Source organism: Lagopus muta, chromosome 2, assembly GCF_023343835.1.
Source record: "Lagopus muta isolate bLagMut1 chromosome 2, bLagMut1 primary, whole genome shotgun sequence".
Taxonomy (NCBI): Eukaryota; Metazoa; Chordata; class Aves; order Galliformes; family Phasianidae; genus Lagopus; species Lagopus muta.
Window position 1 is genome coordinate 5,264,560 of NC_064434.1, and position 12,366 is coordinate 5,276,925.

At 42.8% G+C, this 12,366-nt stretch overlaps 1 protein-coding gene across 2 annotated transcripts in view; it reads left to right on the top strand.

The window, feature by feature from the left end:
* Positions 1-12,366, top strand: part of ELP3 (elongator acetyltransferase complex subunit 3) — an 85,647-nt gene that overhangs the window by 25,279 nt on the left and 48,002 nt on the right. For both annotated transcript variants that reach the window (XM_048937362.1, XM_048937363.1), the window contains exons 8-9: positions 2,491-2,652; positions 6,134-6,260. In XM_048937362.1, the coding sequence (XP_048793319.1) occupies positions 2,491-2,652; positions 6,134-6,260 (289 nt within the window). The remainder of the gene's footprint in view (positions 1-2,490; positions 2,653-6,133; positions 6,261-12,366) is intronic.

The window sequence follows — 12,366 nt, forward strand, 5'->3', positions numbered from 1 at the left end:
AAAACATGCTGAATATCCAAATGAGCGTTTAAAGTTCACAAGTCACAAAGAGGGAGAACAAAAGTCAAATTCATTTTTCCCTGTTTGGGAAATGATAAAAATGTGTTGCCAGAACTTCGGGTGTTTGACTGTCACATGCTTTTCTCTCTTTACTATTTAGCTGAAGGGAATCTGTAGTCTTCATTACATATGGACCACTCGAGCCAGGCTTTTATGCTAGTAAAATAAAGTATTAGACTGCACTCTTTCTGCTTACCAGCGTTGTTCTGTAAAGCCTTAGAGGCATTAAACCTAAAGCCAGTGCTTGGCTGGGATCAGCTCTGTCTTTGCAGACATGTCCTGGTTAATGTTTTGATCCCATGCAAGGAAGCTGCTGGGTCCCCAGGAGGTGCAGGGAGAACTGGAGCACATGTGGCTCAGGCTGGGAATGTTTGCTACCGAGAGAGGATATGCTATGCAGATGTTCATTACTTTCCTCAATCACAGAATCATTCAGATTGGAAAAGACCTATAAGATCACCAAGTCCAACCCCAACCCACCCCCCTGTGCCCACTGACCACGTCCATCAGTGCCACATCCCCCCAGGTCTTGTATTGCTTTTCTAATCCCAGGTAAGACCCACTTGTTGCAGCATAGACAAGACAGCTTTTGCAGCCGTGGCACCAGGCTTTCATCCTGCTGGCACTCTCAGTAGATGCTATAGTTTGGGGTCTGTTGGTGTACGTTAGATTCAGCATTTTATGACTGTCATAAATTTGCTCCAGGGGGGGAAATATAATTACTTTTGCCTCCCCTCTGCATTTCTAGCCATGATCACAGGTGCTTAGGACAACACATTTCATCTGGTGTAATGGGTGAGTTATCTGGTGACCTTTTCTTTCCCAAGTTTTAGATAAACTTGTCTTCTTTTTTTTTTTTAATTATTTGGAAACAAAATATCTTTCAAAGTATTTTTTGGTCTGCTGTTAATGAATCACACTTTGGCAGTGTTTTCCCTGACACGATGAACAGTGTTCTGGTAGTCTGTCAGATTAGTGAGCCACAAACTCTGAAATGTTTTATGCCTTTTTTGAGCTGCCAATGTTGACAGCCATTATAGTGTACCCCCCAAATATCTTCGACTTTATCAGTCTGAATGGAATTAATATTTTTGCTTTGGGATCTGAATCTACCAGTTTTTTATTGTGGTTTTTTTGTTTTGTTTTGTTTTGTTTTGTTTTTCTTCTTGTGATATTTTTCTGTTATCATATTGAACCTCCGTCATGCTGAAAGCTAAACTCTGGAGCCATCCAGAGCCAGCAATCAGCTGATGAATCCTTATGAAATACCTCGTAATGGCCTGAAGCCAGTCATCCTTGTGATTTTGGTGCGCAGCATTCTTTTGGGTATCAGCATAACATCTCTCTTACTCAAGATGTCCTCTTCTCAGTGACATTTAATGTGAATACTGAGATCATCATTTGAGACCATTAAGGAGGCCAGTATGCTTCTCAGAGAGTCACTGTTAATCCTGCCCACATCAGGTTTGGGACTTATCCAGGTTATGTCTGCAGTTCCAGATGGCTTCAAAAGAATCACAGTATGGTTGGGTTGGAAGGGACCTCAAGGATCATGAAGCTCCAACCCCCTGCCACATGCAGGGCCACCAACCTCCCCATTTCATAGCAGCCCAGGCTGCCCAGGGCCCCATCCAACCTGGCCTTGAACACCTCCAGGGATGGACGGGGCATCACAGCCTCTCTGGGCAGCTGTTCCAGCACCTCACCACTCTCATAGGAAAGAACTTCCCCTGACATCCAACCTAAATCTTCCCTCCCTCAACTTCAAACCATTTCCCCTTGTCCTGCTGTTATCTACCCTGGTAAAGAGTTGACTCCCCTCCTGTTTGTAGGCTCCCTTTAGGTACTGAAAGGCTGCACTGAGGTCACCCTGCAGCCTTCTCTTCCCTTCAGCCTGTCTTTGCAGGGGAGGTGTTCCAGCCCTCTGATCATCTTCGTGGCCCTCCAAAAGAGGAAGTTTTCTTCTTACTGTGTATCTTCCCTATGCTGCAGTCCTCTGTCACACAATCACTGCATTCTGCTGGAAAGGCGACTACGATGTTGGGGACATTGAAATGAATATGACCCCTGCTGATGATGTAGGAGATTGTGTTGATTTATGGTTTCCTGGTGTGAACTTTGTTTCAAGCCTGCTTTGGATTCCTATTTTCTTTTGTTTTATTCTCTCATAGGTCAGTAAGTTACCATTTGTCATCAGCAGAGGATTGTTACACCAGCTGGAACAATTAGTCTCAGTTAGACATCCAGTGATAAATAGGGTGGATGGGGAAAAAGGCTACCAATGAGTTTTGTTCCACCGTTAGGCTTCAGTGAAGCTGGGAGCGTGCACCTCACTCAGAAATAGGGATGATGTGTATAGTTTTCATGGACCACCCGGTACGTTTTCAGAACGTGACTTCCCAGTTTTAATAGAGGATGGTTTTGTTGCAGGTATTCTGAACGGAGCTTGACCAAATGCGTTGGGATAACCATCGAGACCAGGCCAGACTACTGCCTGAAGCGCCATTTGAGCGACATGCTGTCCTATGGCTGCACGAGGCTGGAGATCGGAGTGCAGAGTGTGTATGAGGATGTGGCCAGGGACACCAACAGGTGGGAAGGAGCTTTTTCAGCTCATTGCATGCTTTCTGGAAGCAAGTCTTTAACCTGCTTATTTGCATGCCAGTTTAAGATTGATATCGAAACACTCGTGCTGTTTCCATTTATCTGTGAAGAAAAAGTCAACTGCAGTAGATTCATGGACTTCATTGTGGTGTTGTGTAGACCACGGCTTGAGAAAAAAATAGAGGTTTATGGTATTTTATTTTAAACTTATGATCTTTTCCTGTAGTGTATATTTCTCTCTCTTTTTTTTTTTTTCTTTTTTATTGCTTCATAAATAAATGCAGTATTGTGAAGTAGAAAATATGCCCAGAGCTTGTCGTTCTTGTCCTACGTAATTCACAACTTTTAGTCTTGAGTAGATACAGTGTGGTATAATCTGCTGTAGGTCCTTCACTAGCCAGCAGCCTCCTCTCTGTACCAGATACCTTACTGGAGAGATGACATTGGCAAGTACAGCGGATGGGGCACATCCAAAACCAGCACCTATTGACGAATGAACCACAGTCATTCTAGGTATACAGGATTTTTAGGGATAGCAAAATATGTTCACAGGAAGCTTGTGATTTATTCCTCGTAATCTCTGACCTGTAGCCAAAAGCACAGTTGTCCTACGTAGGAGTGAGCACAATACATTCTTCATCCCATCCCTCACAGGCAAGAAAGCTAATCTTCTTTTTTTTTTCCCCCTCACTGCAAGTCTGATAATTCTGTAGATATTTTGAAAGAAGTGATTGTTCTCTTGATTGTTTTTTTTTCACTTGAGACGCTCGTACAACTTGCCTTCCTTCTTATTGTGTATTCCAGTCACCTAGCAAAGACCTTTGATAACTGTAATCATGCATAATGACAGATGAAGCGTGGTTCAATAAGCAGAACACATTTTTGATAATACTCACCTTAAAGGCAGTAGTGCAAAACTGAAAATGTTGGACATTTTCTTTTAGAGCCTTAAGGTAAGAATCCAAAATGAGTTCCTTCCTGCGGGCTTAGCTGTAGTTTTGCTTGTTTGTGGAAGTGTAGGAAATCACTGCTATGAAACAGGCTACAGGACTCAGTAGAGAGGAATGGCCATTTATTGAGCAGCCCAAGAGTTAGCAACTAACACTTAGAGGTAGTGCTTTTCTCCTGTAGATGTCAGAGCTTTCCAAAGGAAAAGATCCGCGCTAGGGAATTTGGCTAGATCTCACTCTTAGGCTGCATGTATCTGCTAATGGTTACTACTGACACATCATAAATTTAAGAAATCATTTCTTTTAAGCTTCTTTTTTTCACAAGCTCCTTTTAAAGATGTCCTGTCCTGAAGCGGAACTGTGAAGCTCCACTTAGCTCTCACTGCAGTCATCTTCAGCTTTCCTACAGCGTGCTGGATCAGAGCTGAGGCCATAAATCATTCAAAGCTTCATGTCACTTCTGGCTTGTGAATTGCCTAATGAACCCGTGCTTTCCTGCTGATGAACCAGAGGAACAATGAAGTTGTATATTACTATTTCACTCTGAAATAATCTTGTATAGAATTACATTTCTGAAGATTTTTGGTGTTTTTCAATCCTGCTTGCAGATTTCCTGAAAGACTTTGCAGGCTCTCCCAGGGCAGACAAAATACAGGCTGTCATTCATGCATCTTGCTCCAATGTTTTTGAACAATGTATTGGAATACACTTCTAGAGAAGGGTGATGCAAGTTTCTCTTTCTTTTGAAATGACCTCATTTTGCTTCTGTTCTTCTACTTTGTGGGGGATGTGTTTTGCTTTAAACTTTTAATATTTTGCTTGTAGCAAAATGTCAGATTACAACCAATTAGGCTAACTGTTTGGAAATTACTTTCTATTATGTTCCGTAAGTCATTAGTGAGGTTTTTGAGTGCCTTGGGTGGCTGTGAGGCAGAAAAAATATTCAAGAACAGATCTAGGCATCAAATAATCAAGTTATTGATGCAGCTCAGATTCCACTTCTAATAAGAAAATAATTTTTATTTATGAAGCAGCTCTCCCATTTACTCCCCTCAGGCTACTCAAGGTCTTGAGTAATTCTGTCCTTGAACAGTCTCAGAAAATACTGTAATACTTCTGAAAAAAAAAATCATTAATAAAACTACAGTCATAAAACTACAGGTAGAGATTTAACAGAGGCAAAATATGTAGGTAGAGAGGAAGAGAGGAAGAGATACTTAAAACCGGGGGAGTAGCTGTTCGATTTTGTAGAATCATGGAATCATTAAGGTTGGAAAAGGCCACTAAGTTCATCATGTCCGAATGTCAACCCATTCCCACCATGCCATTGACCATATCCTTAATGATCGGTTAACATTAGGTCTCAGCAGAAAGTGTGCTTTTGTAGAGATGCCCCCCTGCATTGGATTTTTCACCCAAAAGACCTTTGAGTAGAGGACGAGCCACCTGCTGAGCGGTGCTGTTGACAAGGGGTGTGATGTTAATGGCAACTGGAAGAGAAAGAAAGTAGCAGATGCTGACAGATAGAAGTCTCCAGAGATGTCAGCCGGTGCTGAAAGAGCCTGCGACTGGGCAAGATCAGGAACAAGGACTTGTTTCCATGGTGGAAAGGCTGGTCACCTGGGGTAGGGACCTCCCTGGAGCTGTTCAGTGATTCTCACTGCTCCACAGAGGCTTTCAAGAAAGTGGCACTTAGGAACATGGTTAGTGGGCATGGTGGGGATGAGTTGGTGCTTGGACTTCATGGTCTTACTGGTCCTTTCCAACTTTAATGATTCTGTGATTCTGTGGGGAGATGGAAGAAGACTCCTGAACCGTGAAAGATGGAAGGAGAGGAGTTTGCTTGAGGCTGATGAGCTAGGTGTGATTCAACCTTTGTTCCTGCAGCCAGTCCCACTCTTGTCGAGCTCCTGCAGAGCAAATCTGAGCTCCTGTGATGCAACGTCAGTGACAGGGAACTCAAAATACTTCCAGACTCCTATGATTTGAAACTTTAACATCCCTCAGAAGCCACAAAGAGTTTGTTTTTCTTTAAAGGGAGTACTTGAGAGTTTGGCAAGCCTGGTGTAGAACAATTTTCTAACTAGCTGGCTTTATGTGGCTCCCGTCCTCCTCCTTTTCATGTTCTGATACTTTTGTTTCTGGTTACACTTGTTTTGATTACATGTTGTCCTCAGCACAGTATGCTCATGCTGTGGCATCTTCTTGTGTCATTGCTGTACAAAGAGCATTTCAGCAGTTCACATAAGTTCCTCAGGCTGTAGTTTGTAAAGTTGTAGCCTTAGGGTGGTTCACTTGCTAAAGAAGCAGCAAACTTGACTATTTGTCCTTAGTTTAGTTTATTGTAATAGAAGTCGTGTTCCAAGACTTGAATGGTGGTAGACCGATAATAAAACTCATCCATGCTCACTTCCTAGGGAATAACCTGAATTCAATATGTCAAAATATGTCTTCCTCTTTGTGGTTTTGTGCTGCCTTGGCTGTTGGGGCTCTAGATCTCTCTTTTTCTCTCTTCCCAGAGGTCACACCGTGAAGGCTGTGTGCGAGTCCTTCCACTTGGCCAAGGATGCTGGCTTCAAAGTGGTGGCACACATGATGCCTGATTTACCAAACATGGGCCTTGAAAGGGACACCGACCAATTTGTTGTGAGTATGGCTCAGGATATCCAGGAGTTTCTGGTTTGTTCCATCTAATGCTTTCTCTCTTTCTTAGCTCAGCTGCTAGTTACGATCGAGGCCAGAATTGTTTCTTAAGGACAAACAATTTAAAATTCATTTTTGAAGGTGGAAGGTAAGAAAGATTTGTTGAACTACTTCATCCAGAAAATTATATCCCTGCCTCATGAAAGACTGAGTCACTCAGGTCTCTGTGGAACAGAGCTCTTCCAATATTAAGTAAGGCTCTTACTTTTCTCCTACTTGGTTTTCTTGCCTTGGCTTTAGAACAGTACCTGTTTCAAAGTTAAAAACGTATTATCTCCAAGGTAATTAATTGCAAAATAGAGTGTATAGGTGTATTATATAGCAACTCTGTTCCTGGCTCGGCGCTGTTGAATGTCTGTTTCAATGATGTGGAAGAAAATTTAAAATTATCTATAGAGAGATTGAAATGAGAAATGAAAGAGCAAATGGTAAACATTGTAGGGAATTAACCACTTTATCTGATAATGTAGATTTTTTTGTTTTATGATCTCATTATTGCAAAGTCCAAATTCATCGTCCTGAAATAGTGCAGAAATTGCAGTCACGATGCAGGAATCACAGGTATATTTCTGTGCAAAGTCAGAGTAGGTGCTTTCTGGCACAGAAAAGCTGTCAGTGCAATGGAATATATTGTTTAGAAGTACAGGCAGGAAACAGTGGGTTTTCATGGAGTGGTGCAGAGAGGTAGGTTTAGAAAGAAGCAATCCAACGTGCAGCAGTTCAGTGCAGGAAGGAGATTCTGAAACCAGTGGTGTGCACTTCTTGTAAGTGATTTTGTGCAGTATTCCTTGAGCATGTCAGCATCACAGTGCACTTAGGAAATACTGCATTCATGTGGTGCTGTGAGAGGCCGGGGCAAAGCGCTGAAGTGATGCTCACAAAACTAGGGATGTAACCAGTGACAGAGCTGAAAGTTAACTCAAAATTCCTGCCCCAGGTTCTGGTGCTTCTGGGTTATTTTCTTACAGTGCAGAGGGAGATGGAGGGGTAACAGTGGGCACCAAATTAGCCATGATGTCATGTAATTGTTTGTGCTGAAGGGTATGGCAAAGTCTGACTCAGTATCTAGTGAGGTTGCAACCGTAGTTCTGGGTTCTTTAATGGATCTGTCTTTACTGAGGTTGTATTAGGCTGGGGAGGATTTATGATGGAAGAACAGCAGTGCTGACTAAAAGATTTAAAGAGCTAACCTTGGATAAGACTCAGCAAAGAGAACGCAGTAATCCCAAGTATTTGCAAAATGTAAGACTGGAGAGGGAGCAATTATTTAAAGCAGAATTACAAGCTTCCATGGAAAGTATTTTTTTTATTTAATGATGATTATTCTTTGCTGCTTATCCACGATAAGTGGCTGAGGCTTTTTCACTGCAGAATCTGGAGTCACTCCTGCTTTAGTGTAGAAGCTTTGGGGAAGTATTTTTCCAGGAGTTTGCTTCAAAGGTGTGGCTTCGTGTGATGCTGAGCTGCTCAGTGGAGCTGAAGGGCTCCCTGCTTGTCAGGGTGGTGCCATGCTGTGTTCCATCCATTTATTAAGGGCAGTTGTTGCAGAAATAGACGATGCAGAAGGCAAAGTCCTCAGGAAGAGAAGACAAGAACATGGTGAAAAGGCAGGAATTTCATGAGAAGGGCTTAAAAGAAAGCTGGGAAGATCCTAGAGTCATAGAATCATTAAGGTTGGAAAAGACCTCGAAGATCAGCAATCCCAACCCACCCCCACCATGCCCACTGACCATGTTGAAGCTCACACGATTGGCTTCAGCCCATTGACCAGCCTGTCCATATCCTTCTATAGGGCCTTCTTACCCTCAAGCAGATAGAGCTTAGCATAGAAAAACAAGAGAAAGAAGCAAAGTGAAGAAGGTCAACTCATTTAGAATTCTTTTGCAAGAGAGATTGCAGCTTTAGGAGCTGGAAATACATCTGTGCTGATGGTGTGCCAGCTCTGGAACATGGAAGGAAAGAATTCACATGTTGTGATCAGGGGGGACAGCGAGGCCAAGCAAGGAATGAGACATGAAGAGAATTAAGAAATCTTTGTTCTTAGAAGAGGAGGTATCAGAGAATCATAGAATTCTCCAAGTTGGAAGGGACTTGTAAGGATCATTGAGTTTAACTCCACACAGGACCATCCAAAAATCAGACCACAGGAAAGGGGTAAGATCAGATCAGAAGTGTGGGGTGAAGGGTTGGAGGACCAGGAAAGAAGAACGTGAAGCAATGGAAAAAGAAGGCCTGTTGAGGCTTAGGAGGGGGATTCAGGAATGCAGAGGGTGATGGGGTGATCAGCCACGTTAATGAGTTCAGAAATTTGAAGCGGGACTCGCAGATCAAATTAAGATTGGATGCCAGTGAGTGTAGAGGTGAGAAGCTGGAGGATGAGTAATCAGTGTGGAGGATAAAGCCCTCAAGTAGTAATGTGAATGCTGCAGAGTGAAGAGGAGAAATAGGACTTTGAAGAGGCGGGCTGCTGGAGAAGGGCTGAGAGATCACAGCAACACGAAGAATTACAGCCGTGTTGTTTTAAAGAGAGGAAAATCTGAGGAAGGAGAGAAGAAGCCCACATGTGGGTGTGGGGAGACCTGCATGAAAGAGGCAGCTGTGAGGTGGGTGCCCAGCAAGGTGATCACTGTGTGCTTCACAAAATGAAGCTGCAGCAGACGAGAGAGGAGAGGTTGTGGATCACTGTGACATGTTTCCAGATGGAGTGGTAAAGCAGGCATGTTTTCTGTTTCAAATTCTCGGTGCTTCTCAACCTGTCTTAAGTGTTTTATAACTTCTTTTTGAAAGATCTTTTGTCTTAACAGAAAAGAACCATTTGTTTTCTTTTGTTTTTCCCTGCACTGGCAAACGTAAGAGAAGTGCCCAGCAGACTGTAGTTCCTTCTATCTGGCTAAATCCCCAGGGAAGAATACATTCTCTATTTCCTACCCCAACATTCTATGTCATAGTTTCGAGTTGTTAAAAACACCTTATTTTTATGCTGTGCTGTATAAATGTTAGCTCCTGCTGGTAAATATTTGGACACTTCTATTGCATAAAAAATGCTGTGATCACAAAGAGGGGAACCAAATGGAGAGCATCTGTTGCGTTCCTGCAAGAGTTGTGAGCTGCTCTTCAGTAGAGTGGCGCTGTGTGACAGTTTGGGATTGCTTAATCCTCTGCTTCACAAAAATCTTTATCTTGCTATAAGATACTGTAATTTTGGAGGGACAAAGGCAGCTGTACCTTGTCAAGGATCCCTACAGATTTTTGCTTGTGTGGTATTTCTAACTAGGTCTAGAAATTTATTTGCTGTGATGCTAACTTCTTTTCTAGGCGTGTGCTTTTCAGAGCAGGAAAAAGTAGGGCAAAAGGGAACCGAGATGACTTTAGAAGGTCTAAACACTGCCTTCATAACCAGTTGATATATTAGGGATAGAGGTTTCTCTTGGGAAGATAATAACTTGCTGATTGTGCTGACTGCGTACTAAAAATACTGGGTGCTTCTTCAAGTTGAACAGGCAATTATGGTGTCAGGAGTAACATTGCTTCTGTCCCTCACGACCTATTGATCTGGAAGTGTAACCTGCTGCTTGCACCCAGCAGCGAGGTCCGTTACTCTTTTGCTGGCATATCAAAGTTTTGTTTGTGTACAGCAATATAGCAACTGTATTCCTGGAAAGCATATTCATAATTATTTAGAGCTGTAATTTATGGATAGGAGTCAATATAGTAGATCTGCCTTGTATGCACATATTCTCTGTTTGACAGTGAGTAGCAGGTGGGTGGCTTTCTGTCTGCCTTCATTATGAAAATTATTGCGTTCTTTTTTCTTTTTAACCAGAGTGGATGCTCCCGCTCCCTGTCTCAGCTATGTTGTGCTTCTCCACCCCTCCTTCCCCCTTATTCCTTTTTTCCCCCCATTACCATTGATTCTTTTTATAGCCTCAGAGGATTTCCTTTCCACTTCATGTCTTCTCACTGCGTTCCAAGCACAGGAAGATGCTGCAGGAGGCAGCATGCTCTGCTTCCTCCCACCACCCGTGTCCTTGTGCCAGGAAGGGAGGTAGTGTGCCCACATGCGTGCACACGCAGCCACACGCACACTGCGCTGCTCACTGTTGGCAAATGCAAGCAGAACAGATAAGACTGCTTTGCAGTGCCTCACGTAGCAGGTGGTCGGAGAAAATAATTAGAATAATAGCTAGAATAAATCAAGGGCTCAGCGGGAATAATGGAATTGTTACCAGAGCAGACACCTCATTCTGTGGAACACGATAAACACTCAGCTCTGCTCTTGTAGCACGAGAGAGATGAGGTGACTCTAGGGGTAAATGGTTGGGAGGATTCATGAATCACACTTGCCAACGGGGCTACCAAGCAGAACTTCAGGATTGAAGCAGAAACTTTGGGAGGCTGAAGAATTCCCAGTATACTGTTGCTAATTCCTTGTTCTGTATCTGCAGAGTCACTGAGAGACAATAGTATAACCAACAAACTGTATCTGCTGTATAATAAATACTGCTAAGGTAGTAACATTTGTTAGTGTAGGATGTGTTGCAGTGTTTGCCTTCATTTTGTCAATGACCTGTGCCAAGGCACGGTTTGCTGTTGTGGTTCCTCTTGATGCTTTGTGAGAGATGGCTGTAAGCCCATCTCAAATGACTTTAAGGGCCTGTGTAAAGGAGAAGAACAGGGAGGAGGACTAGAAGATTGTAGAATCATAGAATCGTTAAGGTTAGAAAAGACCTCTCAGATCCCCGAGTCCAACCCCAACCCCTCCCCACCAATGCCCACGTCCCTCAGTGCCACATCCCCATGGTTCTGGAACACCTCCAGGTTTGGTGACCCCACCACCTCCTGGGCAGCTGTGCCACTGCAGCACTGCTCTTTTGGAGAAGAAATTGTTCTTAATATCCAACCTGAGACGAGAAATTTCAAGAGTGAGAGATGTCACAGCAAGTCACTGGCAGAATGTTCCAGCTCTGAAGACATGCATTGCATAAGGTTGGGAGATGCTGGCCAGAAACGTAATGTTGGTCCCTCCTTGCTGAGAAACTGTTTTTTTCATTGAGGAAATCCTTGAGGAAGCCTTTTGACTTCATTCTTTCCATCCAGCATCTCATCTAAATAAAAATATGAGGGTCAAAGCACAGGGAGGGCCCGTTACTGCTCAGTGCTGGGGATGAACATCAGACTGAAGGGATTTGCTTCCATTCGCTAGAGCCATTCTTGCAGTCTTTAAATAAAACGTAATCATTGAATTATAAAAAATCATCCTTTTCTTACAGTCATGTGTCGGGCTGCATTTTTTTTTCCTAAAGGATTTGCTAAATAAGCACTTCTCAGAAATAGACTAATTTTAGTGAAGTGCCCGATGCATCTGAGCTTCAGTAAGCAGGAGGCTGCAGCCTCATTTTGCTGTGTTGAATGTCAGGGAGGAAAATAATGGCCAAGTAAGGCAATGGTTGTTCCTTCTCATTCTGATCTATTCGGTGTTGTAAAACTTTAAATACTGTTGTATCACCTTTAGTTGTAAATAAGGAGATGTTTTTCCTGAGGGTTTTCATTTTTATTGAGGAGCTGAAATTCATAATGAAGGTAATATATTACAGCTCTATCAGGAGCTTTTAATAACTGTAATAAAAAAAATAGTTAGGCTGCTGATATCAATTGATTTTTTTTTTTCTTTCTTTTTACTCATTTGGGAAGACAATTATCTGTGTTTTTAAATATAGCTCTGAAATGTTTAGTGGGGTAAATGATTTTCCTTTCAATTCCTACTAAGCATCTCATTGAAGCACCACTACTGGCAGGTAGCCAGCGTTATCTCCGAAACTTCTTCTGTTTGGTGTTTTTTTTTCATGGGCACATTTGCAGAAACAGATTAGGAGCTGTTTAACGATCAGCCCTTCTGAAGCAGCTCCTGGAGCTTCTCCTGGAGGTTTGCTAAATGCTTCGGAACCAGCTCTAGCTCCACGAGCGATGGCCAACACTGTGGTCATTTTTATGTTAATGGGAATCGTGGTAGTAAGGAACAGGCTATGTTTAGAAGCTGTTGTCACAGATA